This window comes from Ranitomeya imitator, chromosome 1 (assembly GCF_032444005.1).
Source record: "Ranitomeya imitator isolate aRanImi1 chromosome 1, aRanImi1.pri, whole genome shotgun sequence".
In the NCBI taxonomy this organism is placed as follows: domain Eukaryota; kingdom Metazoa; phylum Chordata; class Amphibia; order Anura; family Dendrobatidae; genus Ranitomeya; species Ranitomeya imitator.
This window is the reverse complement of record NC_091282.1, coordinates 879,370,961-879,395,894: the sequence shown is the minus strand read 5'-3', so window position 1 is coordinate 879,395,894 and position 24,934 is coordinate 879,370,961. Positions and strand designations below refer to the sequence as shown.

The following is a 24,934-nucleotide window of genomic DNA, read 5'->3' as shown; positions in this document are numbered from 1 at the left end:
TTTGTGGCGTCCCAACAAGGAGGTTTTCCCCCCTTTGTATCAGATGCAAGAAAGTGGACGATTCCTCTCCACGTCCCTGTTAAGAAGATGGTGGATCGAGGTTTTTCCTTATTTTCTTCTCTGCACGACGATGGCAGAGACCTGCTGGTTACAGTCCCGCATTCTGTCACTTGGCAGACTCGCCGGGCAGAATTTCTTGCGGTATTCCTACCAGTATCCTGGCCGGTGTATCATCAATTAAGATTCCACAGACGGTCGGATAGCAAATCTAGCTCGTTCCGTCTTGTGGTTTCGGGTTCAGCGCTCTACCCTTCCTTAGCCGCCACATGGGTTGCTTGACCAAAGGGAGAGAATGAAAGTCTCCGGGTCCCAGACCTTATCTACTTCGTTCCACAGTATAGCTGGCCAATCAAATCTTGTGAGCGCGAGACTAGCAAGGGATCGTATCTCTTCTTCAGGCTCAACCAGCAGTGGAAGCATTAGCCAGAACAGTCTAGATCTAAGGGATCTTGGTTCCAAAATGGAGGGAATGAAAAGTATCTCCATTCCTGGACCCCAAACTTCTAACAACCTTTGACAGGGCCCTTTCTTTTTTCGGATGGAGTTCCTCCGCTCAGCCACTACTTCAACAGAGAAACGTGGTTGTTTTCTGGCATCCATCGTCATTCGGGATTCTTACCCTCACATACCTATTTCTCCTCTCTACTATAATCTCTTCGCCTTTCCATTCGCGAACAGTATTTTCACGACCTGGCCCTTCTGCCTGGCTACCACACCAGAGTGGTCGCAAGGGTCATGACGGTTGTCATGTTCTTCTTGCACCTTAGAAGCATGGTCGTCCTGCCCTATTTGGTCAACTTTGTAGCCGCTCTCCTAGGACTACGCTGAGTCGTCCATATCACTTGCAATTACCTCTCTATTGGGCTAGCAGCTAAACTTAGACAAGTTTTTTTCCCTCATTCTCAGCCCAGCAGATCCTCTTTGAGGATGATCCTACCCAAGAAGGATGGTTATTCTCTCTCGGGTCTAGGTCGTGGCCCTTCTACAGGGAGCTTGCGCACTCGATCTCTCATTCCCTCGGTTCTTTCAATTCGCTAGGAGGGTTCTGAGGGAAAGGACGTCTACGGAAGCAGTTTCCTTCGCTGCGCTCGTTTTCTGCAAGTCAATCAGGCTCTCAAAGGGTAGTCTCTGAGCTCCTTTTTCTTCCAGAGCCTTCTCCTGGCCCAAGGGCTATTGCCAGTTTTCTTCTCCCGATCATCTCTCTGTAGATCCGAACGGTACGACTATTCCTTCAGCAGGCCCTCTGCCTTCTGGCGGGTCTTCAGTTGGATAATGCCTCGGCTGTGCCACAAGTTAGCCATCTAGCAAGTACCCTCAGTCAAGCACCATGGCTAAGGTACCTCGCACTCTCGGATGGGCCGAGATCTATCTTCGGTGATCTCAACAGTACATTCCCTGGAGTAGAACACTGGGCGGCAGACATATTCAGCCGTCCGGGTTTTTCATCAAGTGAGTGGGAACTTCACTCGGAAGTCTTCCATCGGACCTGCCTTCACTGGAGTACTCCAGAGGTAGTTCGGATGGCGTCCAAGCTGAACGCCAATGTACTCCAGTTCATGGTTTGGCCTCGCGATCCAAGACCATTGCAGTGCATGATCTATTCTTCCATGGTACCAATTTCCATAACCCCTCTTCCACTACGTCTGAAATCTTTTCGGAAGTGGGTAGGGCCCCAGTGATCCCGGGAGACCCGCACCGACCATGTCAGGTTTTTTCTCGCTTGCGGTACTAGTATTTTTCCGGCTTATTGTCTCAAGCTGGAAATATGGTCTTTCTTGCAGGCCTCAACCTGTAGTTCTTCCCTACCGCGTACCGTTAAATCCGTGGGACCTTAATGGTCCTGGGCATCTTACAGTGGACTCCTTTTCTGATCCGGATAGACTTTTCTATCAGGGAGGGTCTCTCCCCTTCTTTCTCTGCGTTCTTGTCCTCCTGATGAGTCTTCAGATCTCGACGCTCTGTTCTTTATCTTTTTTCCTTATTACCTTCAAGGCAAGGTTGCCCTCTAGCCATCCCCTTCCCTCGTTGCCAAGGGGTATTATATCTCCACTGTTGCAGGGGCATCGTCCTCTCATCTCCTTCGGCTCTAGTCCACAAAGCGGAATGGGTTCTCCATAATCTGGAAGAAGCGAGTGCTCCGAGTGGGTACGTATCGAGGACGACGTCCTCCCAAAGGTTGGACATTTTACTCGGGTTTTTCGATGGTAAGTAGGCTTCCTGACGGTCGCAGGAAGGGTTTAGCCGTTTTTCTTCGGCCACGTTAGTCTGGTGGATTCTTTTCTCCATCCAGGAGTCCTTTCGCGCTAGATGCCAGCCTATCTCCCTGTCTGAGGGCTCTAGGCGCCAGACGTCGGCAAGCACGACCGCAGGCTTGCGAATTCCTCCAGGCCGCATGCATTCTTGAAGCACTATAATTCACTCACTTCCACAGATGTGAGTCTGGGCAGGTGGACTTTGCAGGCCGCGGTGGCGCACTTGTAAGTAGCGGCTACACGGCCTGAAGTGATGTTGTCCCCACCCAGGGACTGCTTTGGGACGTCCCATGGTCTGTGTCCCCCAATGAGGCGAAGGAGAAATAGTGATTTTTGTGTACTCACCGTAAAATCCTTTTCTCCAAGCCATTCATTGGGGGACACAGCTCCCACCCTGTTATTAGCTTATGCTTTGTTTTTATCTTTTGATATGTTATACTCTTATATATAATGTGACATGCTTTACGCTTATATGTCGTTATTGATCTCCTACTGCTTTTGCACCGAACTGGTTAGCTGGGAGCCAGCAGGAGGGTGTATACTGCAGGGGAGGAGCTAACTTTTTCTTTGTATTACTTAGTGTCAGCCTCCTGGTGGCAGCAGCATACACCCATGGTCTGTGTCCCCCAATGAATGGCTTGGAGAAAAGGATTTTACGGTGAGTACACAAAAATCACTATTTTTGTGCGCCGAGCTGACGTTTTTATTAATACCATTTTGGTGCAGATACGATCTTTTGATCGCCCGTTATTGCGGCAACCAAAAAAACGTAATTCTGGCTTTTTGACTTTTTTTCTAGGCTACGCCATTTAACGATCATGTTAATTTTTTTATATTGATCGGGCGATTCTGATTGTGGTGATACCAAATATGTGTATGTTTTGAGGTTTTTTTATTGTTTTATTTTGAAAGGGGTGATTTCAAGTTTTGGGGTTTTTGTTTTTTTTACCTTTTTTTATATTTTTAAAAGCTTTTTTTTTTTTTTTTTTTACTTTTGGCATGCATCAATAGTCTCTATGGGAGACTCGATGCTGCCATAACCCGATCGGCTCTGCTACATACAGGCGATGATCTGGTCACCTGTATGTAGCTGAATTACTCACTTGCTATGAGCGCCGACCACTGGGTGGCGCTCAAAGCAAGCCGGCAATGACAACCTAAGAAGTCTGTAGGAGACCACAGGTTGTCATGCCAACCCATCAGTGACCCATGATCATATGACGGGGGTCACCAATGGGTGGATTTCCGGCCCGAAGGCTGGAAGTGCGTGTTAAATGCCGCTGTCAGAGCGATTCCACCCACGACTGTTCCAGGCTGTTTAAAACAGCTGACATTTGTCCGGAAAGATGTCGGCACAGCATCGGAGCCCACATCAAAGGGGGAGACACGACATGCCCATGTCGTGAAGGGGTTGAGGAACCCGCAAGGTAAAACAATTTGTGCTGCTCCTGTCCACGGTTAGAGTGCATGTGGACCGGGGGTTGTGTGTAGAATTTCGCTCACCTCTATGGGATACTGATCAGATGCAATGTGTCTTTATTTAGCTGATCACGGCTGTCGTTACCAAGAACTGGAGTGATATTGTGGAATCTTGCGATCTTAAGAATTGGAGAGAGGCACTAGCTGCAGTGCTGACCTATGCCAGGCCTGAGGAATTTGCCTCCCTATGCGGTATGAATCTGGGATTCTTATTTTTGGGAAGCCTTTGTGTTGTCGATTTAAGGAAATGTGAAAAGAATATAATTTGTTTTCTTTTTCTTGTATTGTGCAGAGATGAAATATTATTCAAAACCTCAAAATTAATATTCACCATATCACTGTTTTACCCTTGTATATTATTTCAAGTGTAATTTCACAAAAAGAGAGCCTTTACAAAACCTTTGACATGTCACGGAGGTTTGTCGAGTATTGCCAGACAATTATCCAGGGGTTGAGACCTCTGACTGAAGCACCCAGCTGAGCACGGTCTTTCCGCACAGGTTCTAGATGAGCTCATACACTTTCTATTGAGCCGATCTTCATTCTCGGAGGAGATCAGGACTCCGCTGAACCCTACTTCTTCATTTAGTGCAATCAGTGAGTGCGATGAGGTTTTCAGGGAAGGTTAAAGTTCGCTTGTCAACTAATGGTACATGACTAATTTGACCTCATTAACATTGTGTCTGAAAGCACTCGGATGCAGTAATGTTTAGTTTTGCAAGTTAATGTAATCGTGATATCTACCTTAGAATAATGTGTTTTACTGATTGTGACTACAGACCTGCTGGGTTCCAGACTTGAGAAGGAAGGTGATCCGTCTCTGCAGGCAGAAGCTTGCCTATGCTACTTCTGCGCAGGGAATGTGGACAAACTGGTGGCCTGCTGGACCAAAGCTCAGGATGGAGTCAGCCCACTCTCATTGCAGGTGAATGTTGTGAACTCTTTATCCACATATATCTGAGGATTATACTCTCCATTCTTGAAACATCTTTGTGGAGACACGGGGCTCAGTGGGTGCTCTCAACCTGGCTGGCTTAGAAAGACTGCATGGACCAGGGCTCATCCCACTGAACACTCGTACTCCTTTCTCCTGGGCGGAATACTACTCCGGCAACACAGGTTGAGGGTATCACAATGGGGTGATACTTTATTAATCTTTCAGTTTAACTAAAACAGCACACAGTTTAATAAAGGACACATAGATTACATAGCAAAATTCTGCTGACTGATTCCCTTAATTAGATTGTATATAGTGGTCTGGGTGAAAGAGTGAGGTGCATATTGGAAGCTAGCTGGTGGCATGCGTTAATATTGAACTAATCCTTTTTTTCAGTTTAACTTTCTTTTCCGTTTTATGTATCGAATTTGTTTAGGATCTTATAGAAAAAGTGGTTATTCTTCGTAAAGCTGTGCAAGTCACCCAAGCTGTGGAAACGCAAGATGTAGGGTTCCTCCTGGCTGATAAGATGAGTCAGTATGCCATCTTACTGGCAGCTCAGGGAAGTCTTGCAGCAGCTATGGCATTTTTGCCCACCAGTAGCAACCAGGTGAGTAGCAGTGGACAGTGTGCAACTAAAACACTAGCGTCACCGACGCCAGTGTAAAAGCCATTCTTTTCATGTCTAATTCGTTCTCTTTTACCATTATATATACAACAATAAATTAGGTCTCTCAGAGTACCCAATCACTGTACCCATAAGCCTATCCGCCCAATAAAGTAATGTCTCGGGTGCTTCATTAGGAAGACAGCTAAAGCTATGGTTTTGTTTAGATGTGTCCCCCCCCCACCCCCATTGAAGGCTATGAGAAAAGAGATTTTACAGTGAGTACCAAAAATCCTGTTTCTCTCAACAATAGAACTATTATAACATATGAACATTGTAAAGCGATATCTCCCGCTCAGGCCTTTCTTCTACGTGCGAAAAAGGAGAGGTGTTCTATTGCTCATAATCCTGTCTCCCCAGTTAAGAGATTTCTCGAGCACTTCATTGGAAGGACACCGCTAAATAAAACCATGGTTTCCAGTGTCCCCCAAGAAAGGCTACAAGAAAGATCTTACGAAGAGTCCTAAAGAAATCCTCTTTTCTTGGGTGCTTCTTTAGAGGACACATAAAACCATGGTTTAGTTTAGATTTGTCCCCCAATGAAGGCTATGAGAAAAGAGATTTTACAGTGAGTACCAAAAATCCTCTTTCTCGCATCAAGTTGAATTATTATACCATACAGTCATTATAAAGTGATCTCTCACGCAGGCCTCTCTTCTGTGTGTTAAAAAGAAGAGAAACGGTATTGCTGGAGGTACCATCCTGGGGACCAAGTGCATGAGCAGCCGTCAGGTCATGGATGTGTAGCGTGCTACAGCGTTTGAGAAGCTGACTGCTTTTTAATAAGGGGTTGTCTTAATTATACACCGCTTTTTTAATTTGCCCTACTCTAAATTTATATACCGAGCACTTAAAAAAAATGTTAATGAAATTCTCTTTTTAGGCATAGTTCAACTTATACGGTAGCTACGATCAAAATGATTCAATCACTTTTATTGCAAATTCGGTTTGTTCGAAAAATGTACACGCTTTCTGCTGTTTCCAATAAAACATTGAAACAAGAAGAAATTAAATAGTTCAGCGCAACTAATATAACAAGTGGGTTCTCCAAATTCAGGTAAAATGCCACTTTAACTGACAACTTCAATCTTTGCATTAGTCAACCCCTTTATGACAAGCATCTGTAGTAGTTCTTAGACCCTGTGGGCTGTTATGACCTGCCGCAGACATGATGCATGTCCAGACACCAGCTTCTAGCAGCATTCCTGAGAAATCATAGCTCATTCCTTATGGGGAATGGCCTCCAGGTCTATGCGTTGTCCAAAAAGTTAAGAGCTCATTGCCTGCACTAACAAGGAAAATGAGACAACGGCATTTAATGTTCCTGGAGATACAGCTGGAAGCAGAATTCACAGTTCAAAGGTAAAGGAACGCTGACACTATATGGACCACCGACTATCACAAGATGCCTGAGGAGGCAGGTGATCAAAAACTGACAAGTGACTGCAAAAGACCTACAGCAGCAGGCACTAAGGTTTCAGTGTGCCAAGTAAGGCTCACAATAAATGCTGAAGGTCTCCATGCCCAGACCCCATCATGTACGCCTCTACTAACCCAAAACAAGAGACATTTGTTCCAATGTGCTCAAACCATATAACTGGTCACAGTCACCTGACTTGATCCACATAGAAATCTTTGGTTAAAGGAGGTTGCAGCATGGAAACCACAGAATATTAATGAACTGGAGGCCATTGCCCATTAGGAATTATTGTAGATTGCTGAAGAAAGCTGCCAGTAGCTGGTATCTGGTTATGTATCACATTTTGCAGCAGGTCATTACAGCCAAAGGTCTATACTAAGTACTAAGACACTGGTCATGAAGTCGGTGACTAATTCTGAGACTTCGGTAGTCGGTAAAAGTGGCATTTTAGCTGAATTTGGAGAAACCACTTGTTATATTAGTTGTATTGTTGAGCTATGTAAATTATTATTGGTTTATTGTACACAGCAAAAAGTTTGTACATTTTACTAATTAACCTAATTTGTGATGGGGGTGCATGAGTGGTTTATTTTACCTGCATTGCCTACTAGAATACTGCAGAAAATAAGAATCTGTACGAGAAGAATTGTCATATCTAATTAGAATTACTGATACATGACAATCCGCTGTTGAAATAAATGGAGAACTGAACTATGAAAATCATAAAGTTTACACAAAAGATTGATCTACAAGGAACGAATAAGTTTTGTGTAAACTAATCTACCATTTTTCCACTACTCTTTGTACTTTGTCCTTCTGTCTATACTGATCCAGAGCTGGAGGTAAGTATAGGGTGAGATAAAGTAGTAACTAACACGTGAATCCGCCACAATGTCTTCTTCAGCATTCTAGATTAAATGTATATGTATTGTAAAAAATATTATTATCTGTAGTAACGTTTTTAATAATTCAGTGCTAAAGTGCTCAAAATAGTATAAGTCCTGCATCGGTGGAGCAATTCTCCCCTCTGCAAATTCCTTAGAGGGGTTGTCCACTACTAGGGAAACCCCTTCTTGAGTCAAATGTTGGTCCCCATAAAATAATAAAGCCTATACTCTCCTCCCGTGTCAGTGCCATTCCAGCAGTATCGGCACTCACGCTCTCTCCTAGGGCTACCGTGCGATTGTTGTGACACATGATGCCGGCACCCAATGAGTTCTGGCGTCACTGTTCCCGCCTTCAGACAAATAAAGCCTATACTCGCCTTCCATGTCAGTGCCATTCCAGCGGTATCAGTACTCGCGCTGTCTCCTAGGTCTCCCATGCGATTGTTGTGACACATGATGCCGGCGCCCAGTGAGTTCTGGCGTCCCTGTTCCCTCCTTCGGACAAATAAAGCCTATACTCTCCTCCTGTGTTAGCGCCGTTCCAGTGGTATCGGCACTCGCGCTCTCTCCTAGGGCTCCCGTGCGATTGTTGTGACACATGATGCCGGCACCCAATGAGTTATGGCGTCACTGTTCCCTCCTTCGGACAAATAAAGCCTATACTCTCCTCCAGTGTCGGTGCCGTTCCAGCATTGTCGGCACTCACGCTCTCTCCTAGGGCTACCGTGCGATTGCTGTGACATGATGGCGGCACCCAATGAGTTCTGGCGTCACTGTTTCCTCCTTCGGACAAATAAAGCCTATACTCGCCTTCCGTGTCAGTGCCATTCCAGCGGTATCAGTACTCGCGCTGTCTCCTAGGTCTCCCATGCGATTGTTGTGACACATGATGCCGGCGCCCAGTGAGTTCTGGCGTCCCTGTTCCCTCCTTCGGACAAATAAAGCCTATACTCTCCTCCTGTGTTAGCGCCGTTCCAGTGGCATCGGCACTCGCGCTCTCTCCTAGGTCTCCCGTGCGATTGTTGTGACACGTGATGCCGGCGCCCAGTGAGTTCTGGCGTCACTGTTCCCACCTTTGGACAAATCGAACATGAAGAGGAAGCCCGGGCTGCAGCTACTCTCGGACTTCTTCCTGCTCAGTTAGACAGGAGGTGGAGGACTATGATGCCATCGCTGATTGGGCACGGGAGAGCGAGTGCCGACACCATGGGAAAGGTGCCAGCACAGGAGGTGACTACAAGCTATATTTTATGCGTGCCAAGCGAGGGTTATAACAAGAAGTAGTGGCCAACTTCTTTACGTATTGCAATCTGGTATACTTTATACAATTTCTTCCCTTCTCCAGCTGAACATTGTGCAGTTGCGGGAGAGATTGTCTCGAGCACAAGGAGAAAGTGACGTGACTCCCACTATGGGAACTCGTGCAACATCGGTGGCTCAACCACGCATGCCAACACACATGAAACCAACACCAGAAAACCAGTACTACCCACAGGTAAAAAGCAAAATAACAAATATTCTTGCTGATTTCTAGCTTTAGATGGACATGTGTGTTTGTTCAGTACTGTGAGATCTTTAAAGGGGTTGGGGTTTTCTAATTTTTATGTAAGTCCAGCTTAATTATTGTGTCGTGAAAACTGAAACTTTCCTCACCAATTAAAGGGAAGTTAGTGAAGCAAGAGCTGGCCGTGTTTTGGGCAGCATGAATCATTGGATAGGTTCCCTTTCATGATCTATTCTTGCTATCAGTGAGTGGAAACCTTCCTATTAACAATCATAGGCTGGAAAAATGACTTATATGGGTATATCTCCAGGATCCTACCCCAATACATAGTAGTTGTAATAATAATATTAATATTAGCAAATACCTCCAATTAGAAATCTAGTATCATTCTTCTGATTAGCTATGTTGCTTACCTCATGTGCAGAGCATTGCAGTCACTTAGATATCCATGGTTACGACCACTGACTGTCACTATACGAGTGATCGTAACCATGGATACCTAAGCTACTGCAATGCCCTGCACATGGGGTAAGCAACATGGCTAATCAGAAGAACTATCCTACTTTTTTAATTGGAGGTATTTGCTAATATTATTATTATTATGACACCTACTACATTTTGGGGTAGCTTCTTAGAGATGGGAATACCCCTTTTAAGTTTATATATGTCAGAGATGAAAGTTTTCCAAAGTTTTAGCCATGCAAAGCAATCTTCTCTTGAGCTATGCGCAAAGGATCGCAGTAGAATATGTAGGTACAATGCTGCCTGGCTCACAGGACATTAAGCCGACTGAGAACACACCTAGAATGGATATAATTGTATATTAAAACAAAAAAGCTTTTTTTCTTCCCAGGTAATAGTAACGGTATTTGAGCCGGTAAATGTTATTTTCCAAGCTTTATATTTTTCCAGTATAGTACAAAATACTGTGGCTGATTTATTGTGACCGTCCTCTTCTCCCTCTTGAACACCCATCTTTCACACTATGCTTTTCTATATCACTCGTACCAAGCAGACGGTGGCATTTGTCTCTGTAGGACCAATAGGAAAGCGGCCACCCTTTAACCAAGGCAGAATTTAGCTGTAATCTTTAGTTTTTTCCAGTGATTTTTATTTCTTTATTCACCTCAGGCTAGAATTGCCCCTACTGTCACTTCCTGGAGTAACAAAAACCCTACTGCCCTTCCCAGCTTTGCACCTGCTGCCTCCTCTTCCTTTGACACCCAGGTATTACATTGCAGTACATGGAAGGTTTGCCTCTTTTCTTTTGCAGTGTCACTGGGCATGCTCTAATCTTGCGCAGCACATCACATATTGCGCAGCACTTGCTATCAGAAAAAGAGACTTTCTTTGCGCTGATTTTGTAGCTTGCTGCCTATAGATATATTGCACTGCTGTTAATGCGATCGAAAGTCGACTTCTTATGAACATAGACTTGTTTCACCTGAAAAGTTGAAAAATGATTGTAGCAAAAAAACACCTTAGCTGTTAAAAGATGTGAAAAAAGTTTGTTTTTTCTTCCATTTTACAGAGAGAAAATGCGCCACCACCAGGCTTCAACATTCCTGGTAACTTGTACCCACCTGCTGTAGGAGCCCCAGCTCTGCCGCCAGATTCGAATGCCAACCCGTATAATATAGGCGGTCGGCAACCGTACCCACCAAGTATGTATTTATGTGGTGTTATTATGGGCAAATGTCTGCATTCTTGCTTCTTAGGACTGTAGCAAGTGTTCTTCATACAGACTTTTTTGCATACCACGTACCTCTCGTATAGAAATGTATTAATTCGAGACAATTGCATGTAATGAACACCTTATATCTGATTTTGCATATATTTCACTTAGAGTTGGTTCCAATTTATTTGCACATCCCGTTCCATCAGCCATGATCTGTGGCCGCTGCACGAGAGCGGTGATACCGCCCCTTACCTGCCGCCATCTAATGCTCTACTTTTGATTTGCCCTCCTTGAGTGACCTCAACATTGCAGCTCGATGCACTTGTATCGTCACACCAGGCCAGCTCATCAAAAGAATAACCACAGATACCAGCAAGTAAGAGACATTACTCCCGCCGATGTGTAGCGGCCACAGACCGTTGTCACGGCCGATAGAATTGGTGGAAAAAGGATCTGTATGTCCAACTCCACCATATGTATGCATATCTTCTCTCTCTATTTTAATAATGTTGTTTCATTTATTTCAGTTACATCTAAAAAAAATTATATATTTAAAACCAGGGCTGTGGAGTCAGTAAGCCAAACCTCCGACTCCTCAATTTCAATGACACTGACTCCGACTCCACCAAAATGGGCTCTGACTCCACGACTCCGACTCCACGGCCCTGACAGGACTATGGAGTCGGTAGGCCAAACTTCTGACTCCGACTCCTCAATCTCCATGACACTGACTCCGACTCCACCAAAATGGGCTCTGACTCCACGACTCCGACTCCACGGCCCTGACAGGACTATGGAGTCGGTAGGCCAAACCTCAATTTCCATGACACTGACTCCGACTTCACCAAATGGGCTCCGACTCCACGAATCTGTTAATACTTTACATAGATGCAGAGCAGCGTTCACAATCTGGTTGGTTTCTATTATAGCATTGGGCTGTAATAAAAGTAATCAATTAAGAGTGGTGTAATGTTGCAAAATTACTCAAATTTATGTAAGATTGTCTTAAAGGGAATCTCCAGCCCCTCCTAAGCTGCTACCATAGCTTTATAAGCATATTCTGGGATTATAAGAAAGTACTTTCTGTGCTATACACTTATTTCTATGTTTAAAAAAATCAAGTTATAAACCGGGCTCACAGTATGCAAATAATTCAGGACTAGTCCATCAAGGTATTACTGCCCCCAGACTAGTCCTGCCTCCGATAGGGTATTGCTGCCCCCAGACTAATCCTGCCTCCGATAGGGTATTGCTGCCCCAGACTAGTCCTGCCTCCGATAGGCTATTGCTGCCCCAGACTAGTCCTACCTCTGATAGGGTATTGTTGCCCCCAGACTAGTCCTGCCTCCGATAGGGTATTGCTGCCCCCAGACTAGTCCTGCCCCTGATAGGTTATTGTTGCCCCCAGACTAGTCCTGCCTCTGATAGGGTATTGCTGCCCCCAGACTAGTCCTGCCTCCGATAGGGCATTGTTACCCCCAGACTAGTCCTGCCTCCGATAGGGTATTGTTGCCCCCAGACTAGTCCTGCCTCCAATAGGGTATTGCTGCCCCCAGACTAGTCCTGCCTCCGATTTTGTAATCATGCTCAAAGGAGCAGGTTAAGATCCACTGCACAGGCAACATCAGCATCAAGGTTCTGCAGCTCCCACGCATGAACACAATATTCACTTGCCATGTGCAATAAAGTAGCTAGCTGCCGTGCAGGCGTCAGTAATACCCATCTGAGCATGAGCATAGTCCTGATGAAGCTGGGGAGTGTATGCTAATGGCCACAAAGAATGTTGCACTCATGCGTGAGCTTTTCAGGGCCTGATGGTTACGTCACCTGTGTGGTGCAAGTTAATCATGCGCTCCTAGGTGTGATTCCAAGATCCCAGGCAGGACTAGTCCTGGATAATTTGCATACCACGAGCCAGATTTATAACTTGATTTTTTAGACTCACAAATAAGTGTAAGGCACATAATAGAACCTCCTTATAATCCAGCACTAAGCTTACATAAAGTTATGATGGCAATTTAAGACGGGCTGGGGAGTATACAGGGTCCCTTTAAATTGTGTACATGGGATTTTACAGTATTATACTAATTATTTTAAGGGCATAAATATATTTTAGTCTTACTAACAAGAAAAAAATGAATGGAAACAAGGTAATGCTGTGAACCTGTTATGGTGGACTAGATGGTGGCTCTAACGCATTGGATATTCTAGAATATGTATGTAGCTTATTTATGCATATTTTAGAATAATACAATGAATACACAAAATTCGGCTGGCCGGGCGCGACCAATTAGCGAAGCGTGGTTCAAATCCCGCGCCAATTCGCGGCCGGAGTGCGCCTGTCGCTGATTGTTCGCGGCCGGCCACGTAGTATATAGCACAGCCACGTAGTATATAGCTTATAACACAGCCACGTAGTATATAACACAGCCCACGTAGTATATTGCAAAGCCACGTAGTATGTAGCACAGCCCACGTAGTATATAGTGCACAGCCCACGTAGTATATTGCACAGCCCACGTAGTATATTGCACAGCCTACGTTGTATATTGCACAGCCTACGTTGTATATTGCACAGCCACGTAGTATATTGCACAGCCACGTAGTATATTGCACAGCCCACGTAGTATATAGCCCAGCCACGTAGTATATTGCACAGCCCACCCAGTATATTACACAGCCACGTAGTATATTACACAGCCCACGTAGTATATAGAACAGCGACGTAGTATAAAACAGCCCATGCAGTATATAACAGAGCCCAAGTAGTGTATAACACAGCCCACGTAGTGTATAACACAGCCACGTAGTATATAACACAGCCCACGTAGTATATTGCACAGCCATATAGTATATTGCACAGCCCACATAGTATATTGCACAGCCACGTAGTAAATTGCACAGCCCACGTAGTAAATTGCACAGCCCACGTAGTATATTGCACAGCCACATAGTATATAACACAGCCCACGTAGTATATAGCAAAGCCACGTAGTATATTGTACAGCCCACGCAGTATATAACAGCCCATGCAGTATAGAACAGCCACGTAGTCCCACATAGTATATAGCACAGCCAAGTAGTATACTGCACAGTCCATGTAGTATATAGCACAGCCCACGTAGTATATAACACAGCCACATAGTATATAACAGCCACGTAGTATATTACACAGCCCACGTAGTATATAGCACAGCCACGTAGTATATTGCACAGCTGACGCAGTATATAGCACAGCCCATGCAGTATTACAGCCACGTAATACATTACACAGCCCACGTAGTATATTGCACAGCCGACGTAGTATATAGCACAGCGACGTAGTATATAACACAGCCCATGCAGTATATAGCACAGCCCACGTAGCATATAGCACAGCCACGTACTATATTGCACAGCCACGTACTATATTGCACAGCCACGTACTATATTGCACAGCCACGTAGTATATTGCACAGCCACGTAGTATATAGCACATTCCGCGTTGTATATAGCACAGCCCACGTAGTATATAGCACAGCCCACGTAGTATATTGCACAGCCGACGCAGTATATTGCAGAGCCCACGCAGTATATAGCACAGCCCACGCAGTATATAGCACAGCCCACGCAGTATATAGCACAGCCCACGCAGTATATAGCACAGCCCACGCAGTATATAGCAGAGCCCACGCAGTATATAGCACAGCCCACACAGTATATTAAACAGCCCATGTAGTATATAGCACAGCCACGTAGTATATAACACAGCCACATAGTATATTACACAGCCCACGTAATATATAACACAGCCACGTAGTATATTATACAGCCCACGTAGTATATAGCACAGCCCACGCAGTATATTACAAAGCCACGTAGTATATTGCACAGCCACGTAGTATATTGCACAGCCACGTATTATATTGCACAGCCGACGTAGTATATAACACAGCCCACGCAGTATAAAGCAATGTGGGCACCATATCTCTGTTAAAAAAAGAATTAAAATAAAAAATTGTTATATACTCACCCTCCGACGGCCCCCGGATCCAGCCCAGGCCTTTCCCTCTCCTCGCGCGCCGCTCCGGTCCCAAGTGGCAATAACACGTGATGATGTAGCGGTCTCGCGAGACCGCTACGTCATCTCCGGTCATTGTCGCAATGCATTCTGGGGACCGTAGCGGCACTCGAGGAGCTGGAAAGGCCTGGGCTGGATCCGGGGGCCGTTGGAGGGTGAGTATATAATGTTTTTTTTAATTATTTTTAACATATGTTTTTACTATTGATGCTGTATAGGCAGCATCAATAGTAAAAAGTTTGTCACAGAGAAGGTTAATGGCAGCGTTAACGGACTGCCTTACACCGTGTTATGCCGCGGTGTAAGGCAGTCCGGTTAACACTATGTGGGCGCTGAATAGAGGGGAGTGGGGGGGGGGGCACTGACTGCAAGGGAGGAGGGAGGGGCCAATTCGCGGCCAGACTGTGCCCGTCGCTGATTGGTCGCGGCCTCGGGCCGCGACCAATCAGCAACGCGGGATTTCCGTGACAGACAGACAAACAGATGGAAGCGACCCTTAGACAATTATGAACAGCGATGTGAGCTCCGGGTATAGGTGCACAGCTTGAAAAAAGAGTTTCCATCAACAATGTAAAAGCAGAAAAAGATGTGGCACTCACCCATGAGCTGAGTAAACGAAGACCTTTATTGAACCATGATCGGTCTATGGACAAAGTTTGTGGAACAAACCAGTGCAGGAGGAATGCGGGGAAGGACGACGTCCTTCCCCGCATTCCTCCTGCACTGTCTCGTCCCAGGACTTCGTTTACTCAGCTCATGGGTGAGTGCCGCATCTTTTTCTGCTTTTACATTGTTGATAAATATATTTAATATTTGCATGATACTGCTTTCTATTATACGGAGACTAATATTGTTACTAATTTTATATTTTTGTTCCTCTTCGTTTGATATAGCCTATCCACCTTCTCAGCAGTATTATGGCTCTGAGGGACCGGCTGTCTATCAACCTCAACCGTCGGCCTCCATTCCCTCTGCCTCTCCCTACCATAACCCTTCTTACACCTCGTCTGCTCACTCTGCTCCTCAGCCGCACTATCCTGTGCAACCTCCGCACCCTCCAGTGTCCACACCGTCTTCTCCTCATTCTTTCCCGCCTCCTGGACCATCCTTCCAGCATGCCAGGCCAGGAGCGCCAGCTAGCTCTGCTCCTTATGCAATGCCTCCACCTGGATCTACAGGTACTCTGCATCCCAGAGAACAGGTCTGAGCATGAATCGGGGGGAGGGAGCGCGGGATTTTTAGCCCACTGGGAAAATAACACGTAAATGCTTGTCTACGACTTGCTTACAGGTTTATGCTCTATTTTTTGTTTATTTGTGTATCGTTACAGTAATGTGTTTTTCTATGTAGAATATACAGTGTCCATCTTGTTACTTTTTCCTTTATTTTACATTTTTTCTCTCCAGGCTGGTTTCTCTCTTTGCAGTAGGTGCTTATTGACCTTTGTAGATACACCATGTTGAATATATTTTATAGATTGATGTGAGAGGTCCAGTAGTTACTTCTTTAAAGGGGTATTCCCACCTCCAAGATCCTATCCCAACATTTAGTAGGTGTAATAATAATAATATCATCAAATAACTCCAGTTAGAAATGTAATATAGTTCTTCAGATTAGCAATGTCTCTTTCCTCATGTGCAGGCATTGCAGGACTTTAGGTATCCATGGTTACGTCCACTGATTAAGTGACAATTAGTTAGCTAGTTGCTAGTGGTCGTAACCATGGATACCTAAGGTCCTGCAATGCCTGCACATTAGGAAAGAGACATGGCGAATCAGAAAAACTGTACTACATTTCTAACTGGAGGTATTTGCTAATATTGTGATTACACCTTCTACATATTGGCATAGGATCTTGGAGATGGGAATAGAATACCCTTTTAAGGTCGATCATGCATGAGACCATAGTGGTTAAAGGGGTACTACCTATTGTTTAAATCAGGTTTGTGTTAAATGTATTTTTTTTTTAAATATTTTTGGCAATGTGATTTTTTTGGGTGTTGCTTTTTTAAGCTTAACGTGGCTATAAAAAGAATACACACCCCTTTTAAAATAAAATAAAGAGTGGCTTCACCAGTAGAAGGTCACAATTTGGGAATGGCCCAGAGCCCTGACCTGAATCCAATTGAAAATCTGTGGGTGACCTGAAGAGGACGCCGTACACAGAAGCTGTATGATTAATATCATGATATGAAGAGAGAAAAAAAAAATCTTTTACTAAGTAAATATAACACAAAAAAACTTTAACCGATCGGTCATTTTCTGATGACCACTTTCCTTTAAGTAGCTGTTTTTCTTGATTCTTCACTATGTCTGCTTGGAAGGGTTATTGTGTTACTTTCTCTGCTCCATCATGACTTTGGTTTCATTCCGGCTCATGGTTTCTATTACTAAATGCATATTTCCTTTTTATGAGAGAGGTTTTTATTCTAATGTTGGAGCTTCTCTCTATAGTAATTGAACCATTGGACCGATACGAAATCCAGCTAGTTTTATTGGAAATAATGACTCAGAATTTAGAAATACATATGTACTTTAGTCTTTGGTTTCATACATTTAACAAGGGTACGTGTACAAGTAATTTTATAGACTGCTCCATTCTGAATAGGGCTGGAATTTCTGCAATAACCAGGCGGTGTGTGAAGGGTTCCTTAACTCTCACCATACACAGAAACCTAAACCTTGAGGGACGTTTATAAAATAAGGATTAGTATAGAAAAAATCTGAATTGTACTTTCTGATTTTTTTTTTTTTTAAATATGTGATAGATAGATATATATATATAACGCCTTCATGACTTCCGCCATACATGTACGGCACATGTCGGAAACAGGCTCTCGCAGTGAGTCCACCACATACCCAGCAGATGATGGCTGTGTATTACAGCCAGGACATGCCGCTAAGAACCACAGGTGGAGCAGAACGTGCACGTGCGTCATATTCTCCACCCATTGGTGTGATCGTGACTGGCCGATGGGTTGTCACGCCAGCAGGGGGTCAGCTGATGACCCCTGTGCTTGTCATTTTGGAACTCCTTTGCAACCCTAGCTGTGGCCGATGCTGTCATATCGCTGTATATAGCACAAACGATTGGAAGATATCAATAACCGCAAAAAGTAAAAGAAAATGTTTTCAAAATATGAAACGTTCAAATCACCCCCCCTCCCCCCATTGAAAATAAAGCCACACATTAGGTATCGCCGCGTTCAGAAAAGTCCGATCTATCAAAATATAAAAAACAATCTAACCCGATCATTGAACACCGTAACCGCAAAAAAATCAAGAATGACAAAATTACGGTTTTTCTTGTCTCCACAATTCCACAAAAAGGCTATAACAAGCCATCAAAAAAAGTCACATCTATCCCAAAATGGTACTAATAAAAACATTTGTCTTGTCCTACAAAAAATAAGCCGTCACACCGCTCCATCGGCCGAAAAATTTAAAATGTTACAGGTCTCTGCAAATGATGGCACAACCCCAAACATTTGTTTTTGCAAACGTCTGATTTTTTTTTTTTTTTTTTTCCACCATTAAAATAAGGAGAAAAAAAAAACTGTAAATGTCGGGTGTCACCGTAATGGATGAGGAGAATCATATTGCAAGGTCATTTTTATCACAAAATGTTTTTTGAGAATTGTTTTTACGGTTTTTGGTGGTTTTTTTCACAATTTTGCCGCAGTTTAAATTTTTTTCCCATTTTCCTGTACACTTTGTGGTAAAATGAATGGCATCGTTCAAAAAGTACAACTCGTCCCGCCAAAAATACAAGCCCTCATATGTCTATGTGGACTGAAAAATAAGGAGTTATGGCTCTGGGAAGACGGGGAGGAAAAAATGGACATTCTAAAACGTAAAATGGCCGTGTCGTGAAGGGGTTAAAAATCAGTAGACAATATAGCAATGACCATTAATAATAAGTTGGTAGGCCACCCTTGGAGTTCCAACAAAAAAGTAGTGGAATAACCCGAATAAGGGGCAAGAGGAAAATTCCGATGTTAGTTACCCTGTGCTTTCCCTAAAACAACCCTGACATACCACAGAGGTTGCCAACCTGGAAAGCGCAAGTGGCGCCCCTGCTCACCGAAGGCTGGCCCTATAGTGCCCTGATGATCCTGCCACCACAGACCATACAATATGTCTCACTCCTATGGTAATACACATCTGCCGAACATAGAAATAATCAGCATTATATGAGTAGAGCGGAACAAGCCACTAATGTAGATACACAGTTGACATATAATTTAGAGAATAAACCTGTAGGATTTCCAAGTTATTGGCATATAAGGGGTAAAATGGTGAAAATTGTCATCACTGTCACCTAGTAAGTGAGCAAACCGTATATGTGATTTGTTTCCAACCTGTTCTAGATCTACTGGCCGATGTAATGTAGCATGCACCGTGTAGGCTTAATAAAAATGTTTGGCTTTACTGTTTAGAAATGACATTGTTACATAATAAGTGATCTTTGCATCCTATCTGCAGAATTTTCCACTGTTCAAGATATGACAACTTTCCCGCAAGGTGAACAGCGCGCTGCAGAACGAGCGCCAAAAACAAATGAAATAGATTATGGCCATCTTTAGCAATTTACATTTATTTTATTAAAGGGGTTGTGCCCTTTCATGAAATCTTCGTCCCCGGCGCAGGTTGGCATAAAAAAAGCAACTAAAAACAAACCATGCTATATCTGCTACCCCCAAGCGATGCTGTGTATGGCCGTTGGCTGTGGCTATGACATCATGTCGAGACCGTGGCGGTATGTCAGCTCGGTGGCTCTACAAGTGCCGATAGGAGACATACCGCTTAGCTCACCGACGCTGTCAGCGCCGCAGCCAACTCCAGACATCGAGCGCAGCAGCCAAGGTGAGTATATTGCAACTGCACCAATTGATGAACATTTCCTAAAAGGGGACGACTCCTTTAATGGCAATCTGACCCCAGGTTTTTGCATCCTTCCATAGACCTTGGGGTGTGTCACTTACTGGGCTCTTATATTGTCGCTTTCATAAAGTCATTCTTTGATTAGCAGGAGATTGTCACAAATGACTAGTGAACCTACTGATAGTTAGTCCAACCACGCCCACAGCACTGAATGGCAGCTTTCTGCCTATGCACAGTGTACACAGAAAGCTGCCAATCGGTGGTGTGGGCGGGGTTATACAGTGCTCAGCATTCAGAGAACTGATAGATCTGCAGCAGATAAAATACTTTTTAATCAAAACTGCAGCAAGCAGCCCAGTAAAGTATGTGACACATCACAGGAATCAGGGTCCTCTACATCATGCTGTTCTTATTTGGGGTAGCAAAACCCTGCTGACAGATTCCCTTAAAGTTCATTATAATTCATCCTTTCACTAATTAAACTTCCAAAACTTTTAATATATGAATAATTAATCAAATGAAAAAACAAATGATTAACCTTTTAATATAATTTAAAAACTATGTGTCAACCATTTTTAGTGCTCCACTGCATCCGGAAAAAAAATGAAGCAACCTACCGTATTAGCAATTTTTCAAAATTAGAAGAAATTGGGCCATGGGATCTGTTATTCACCTGATAAATCCCCTCTGCTCCTGCACCACCTTTACCAGTGGTCTTCTTTTACTGCACTGCTGCAATGACGACCCCAGTTTCCATGTGATTGCTTACGGTGATTAGCTGCAGCGCTCACTTGGATTGCTACAGCAAAGTAATTAAAAAACAGCAAGCAGCGGTGGGGCTGAAACGCACAGGGTTTATTTAAATGAGTAATAAGGTTTTCATTCGTACCATTTCCCATCCTTGACACAGTTTTTTTTTTTTTCTGATCCCGAAAGCCCATGTTATAAAGGTGTATGCTGTCCGATCCCAAGCAGCCTTCCTTGTGAAAGCAATAGCTATGTTGTGACATGCGCACCTGTCGCTGATACTGATAGCTTCCCTTAATGTGATGTGATAAGTGTTTACAGCTCCTGTACAGAACCATGTGTCTTCATGGTTACCGACTACTGACCAACCCTACTCGCAGTCTGATCTTACACTTACGTGCTACTTCCATCCATCCGAAAAGGGGTCCAATGAAACATAAAAACACAAATCTATATATACAATTAATAAGATATTTTTAATTGTGACGTTCTCAAATGATTTTTATTTTAGTTACATTGGAGCAATACAAAAAGTGGTTGCAAACGCTCACATAGCTTTTAAAGGGATTCTGTCGACCCTAACATGTGAATGAAACTACCTATACAGTTATATAGGGAACTTAGCTGGTTATCTAAACATACCTGCAGTGTAGGTTTTGGTGTTTCAGTAGCTAAGAAAAAGCCTTGTATTTCATGTTTGAATGTGGGTGCTTCGGTGCACCCTTGGTGTGGCCAAGGACTCTGCTCTGTTACTCTCCATCGTTTTGGTTCTGAGCATTCATTGCCCCCTTATCCTGATTAACATCACTAACTTGACAAGGGCGAACACTGCCCGACCTCAATCTATGGCACACGAGCACTGAAGGAGCCCAGCGGCGCCCTGTGTACATGTTGGCGTTCACATATGTCTGCTGGCGCTCTCATCCCTGCCGCTTTCCACACTTCCTGGTGTTACACTGCAGCAAGCAGAGGCTGTAGGCGAGAGCCAGGGATGAGCGCGCGCCTGCACTGACACTGTATGCCGCAGATAGAGGCCAGGCAGCGCTCAGTCCGGCCAAGCGAGCGCGGTCATTCAAGGTATTTGTTTAGAATGCAAATTAACAGGGCATAATGGTGCGCCGAGTAGTTGAAGGGTGCTCCAACGTCCCCATATTTGCATGTAAAATCACTTTTCTAAGTCACCAACACTGAAATCTATACTGCAGGTATGATTTTTATACTGGCTAAATTGCCTATTGTATTAGTGATTTCTTTTGCGTTTTTGGGGGTGGCAGGGTGCTTTTTTATGTTAATTTTCCGCTATACGAAAGCAGATAACTTTGCAAGGTGCACAATTAATCAGAAAAGAAAAGCATGGCCAAAACCAAATCTCCCTCTGTTGTGTGTACAAATAATCACCTTCTTCAGCCCAAAGATTTAAAAATGAGGTTCGCTTTCACACTTGTTCTGTCACATTATTATTAGAGAACGTCATTAGAAGGGGCTCCATGACCTGAGCTCACCACTAATGGCTCATTTAAAGCTCCTATATGCTTAAAGGGGATATCCGGGACTTGTGCTTACAGAAGCAACTACCTGTCTGTTGTACCCGGTGCCGGTCTTTGACCGCTCCTGCCAGAGATTCAGCTACCCCTGTCAACAGAGCAGCAGTTTCTCTTCCTGTTGACAGGGAGGGACTTCTGATGTCATGTTGATTGACAGCTGGCTTCCCCCAATTAGGCAGAGGAGAGCTGCGGCATGACACCAGCAGTCCCGCCGTGTCATCAGGAAGAGAAACTGCTGCTCTGTTGACAGGGAGTAGCTGATTCACTGGCAGGAGCGGTCAGTGACCGGCACCGGGTACAACAGACAGGTAGTTGCCTCTGTTAGCAACTACATGCCTTTTTTTTTTTAAAGTCCTGGATATCCTCATTAAGACGAAGACACAGTGCAACAAAGGAATATACATGTACCGCAAATTTATATATATTTCTGCATGTATGTATGTATATATATATATATATATATATATATATATATACATACATACATACATACATACATACATACATACATACATACATACATATATATATATATATATATATATATATATATATATATATATATATATATATATATATATATATATACACATATATATACATATACACACATATTACAATTACCGTACAAGTATTTACGGTAATTTTGTCTCATTGTTTGTGTCTCAAGCCCAAGACAAGCATTAAAGTAGAAACTTCAGACATGCAATGCGAGTTTTCCTTCTAACACGTGAAGCTTTGACCATTTGTGTCATTCTTGAAAGCAAACAGTCTAACGATACACTCATAAGACAGCTCTATGAGGCTATGTTCACATGCAGTGTTTTTACAGCGTTCTTTTTTTCTGCAGCCAAAACCTGTTGTCCTGGCAGTAAGAACGCTGCGTCTTTGGGCGCTCTTGCAGAATGTTATTTTTTGTGTGCTTTTTGTCCACAGTACATGTTAAATAAAATTGGTTTTATTCACCACAAACACTGGAAAATGCAGCGTGTGAGCATAGCCTTAGGCAGCACCTTTTCACTATTCTGACCTGACCAAACTGTTCTTTTTCTTAGGACCTCAGAATGGATGGAATGACCCCCCTGCGCTCAGTAGAACTTCAAAGAAAAAGGTTTTTTGACAGTAAACTGTGTCTCCGTCTGAGAGATCGAGATCACCATTGCTAAAGCATTTTCTTATGTTTTTTCTAGGTCCTTGAAAACCGCCTTCCTCCTCCACCAATTACGGCTCCTATAATGAACCCTGTTGCAGACCCACAGCTGCAGCAAGCTCCATTACCTGCCTCTCCTGCAGCATCAGCACCATATCAGCCATCACACATGCCAATTCCACAACCAGTGCACCTTGACTCCTCAAAGCCCAGTACAGAGGGTGCTCCGGGTGCACCAATCGGCAACACCATACAGGTTCGCTTCAAATGTCATCACTTCGCTTGGGCTTTATTCTGCATTTTGTGCCAAAACCAGGAGTTTTTCATCATACAGAGCAGGCGTCAATGTTATAATTATAGTTTTTCTCTGTAACATCCACTCATGCTTTTGGCATACAAACACTGATGCAAAATACTGGCCAAATACTGACGTGCGAATAAGCCCTTATGGCCACAGGCCAAAAAGACCCAGAATTATGTCTGCTGCCAAAGTTTCTCCTTTACATACCAACAATAAATAATGGGTCATGCCCTGGATTAACCAATGCAGGCGGATGCAAGTACGCCTTATGTGTCCTCCTACAATTAATATTTTATTAATAGAACTGGCAGAAAGTAATCTAATATCATTAGCGTGTACATAGCCACTCCACCTTAATGAGAAGAAAAAAAATATATATATATATATAAGTGGACTCTATTGGGTATATATATAAATATATTTCAATTACTATATTTTATTTCTTTTTCATTTTTCAGGCTATACACAATTTGCCTGCTGAGAAGATTACCAAGAACCCAATCCCCGAGGAGCACCAAATCCTTAAAACGACTTTTGAGGCCCTAATCCAAAGATGTTTATCGTCGGCCATCGACCCTGTGAGTTTCATTGCCGTAATGTCATGCTTCACATTAATTCTGTTACCACTAGCTTAGTATATATTAAGTCTTGTGATATTGACATATGTTTAAATTAAATAATTGGAAACTTTTTTTTTTTTTTTTCCAGCAAACCAAAAGAAAATTGGATGATGCGAATAAGAGGCTAGAGTCCTTGTATGACAAGCTAAGAGAGCAAACGGTAAGTTAGCTGCGATCTCCGAGTTTTACCGTGCTGTAATTGGCCACACAATAGACCTCTAAAGAGCACTATTATGCTTCCATACAGTAATACAGAGATTTTATGTCTGAGTTACATGCGTTAAAACCCCACTAAGAAACGTGCAGAAGCACAGAGTATTGTGCGACTCCTTTCTACTGTGTGTGGCCATACCATGCTTTATGTGCAATATCTTGGTCTCTAAGGGAATCTGTCAGCAGGATATTGTTTCGGAATTTGAGAGCAGTGTAATGTATGTAAAGAGCTTAATTCTAGCGGTGTATCACTGTGCTGCCTGGTGCAGATTATGTACAGCTTTGTAGATCAATGCTAGTAGCTTGAAGCGGATACTTTGGGGAAATGGGAGCCAGTGAAGGGATTTGCAGAGGGGAGAAGTAGAGGAGTAACGAGGAGATAGGTGAATTAGTCGGGCAGCAGAGTTAAGGACAGACTGGAGAGGGTCGAAAGTGTTAGCAGGAAGGCCACAGAGGAGGATATTACAGTAGTCGAGGCAGGAGATGATGAGGGCACGCACTAGTATTTTAGTAGACTGAGGGCTGAGGAAG

The 24,934-nt window shown here is 43.6% G+C and overlaps 1 protein-coding gene across 11 annotated transcripts in view; it reads left to right on the top strand.

Moving 5' to 3' along the window:
* SEC31A (SEC31 homolog A, COPII coat complex component) overlaps positions 1 to 24,934 on the top strand; it is an 88,963-nt gene that overhangs the window by 58,310 nt on the left and 5,719 nt on the right. For 2 of the 11 annotated variants that reach the window (XM_069742943.1, XM_069742955.1), the window contains 12 exons: positions 3,857 to 3,983; positions 4,571 to 4,716; positions 5,165 to 5,338; positions 9,048 to 9,197; positions 10,338 to 10,433; positions 10,738 to 10,870; positions 15,838 to 16,122; positions 19,430 to 19,468; positions 23,175 to 23,230; positions 23,310 to 23,525; positions 24,029 to 24,148; positions 24,279 to 24,350. In XM_069742943.1, coding sequence (XP_069599044.1) covers positions 3,857 to 3,983; positions 4,571 to 4,716; positions 5,165 to 5,338; positions 9,048 to 9,197; positions 10,338 to 10,433; positions 10,738 to 10,870; positions 15,838 to 16,122; positions 19,430 to 19,468; positions 23,175 to 23,230; positions 23,310 to 23,525; positions 24,029 to 24,148; positions 24,279 to 24,350 — 1,614 coding nt within the window. The remainder of the gene's footprint in view (positions 1 to 3,856; positions 3,984 to 4,570; positions 4,717 to 5,164; positions 5,339 to 9,047; positions 9,198 to 10,337; positions 10,434 to 10,737; positions 10,871 to 15,837; positions 16,123 to 19,429; positions 19,469 to 23,174; positions 23,231 to 23,309; positions 23,526 to 24,028; positions 24,149 to 24,278; positions 24,351 to 24,934) is intronic. The other 9 variants (XM_069742949.1, XM_069742967.1, XM_069742973.1 and 6 more) reach the window with 6 other exon arrangements.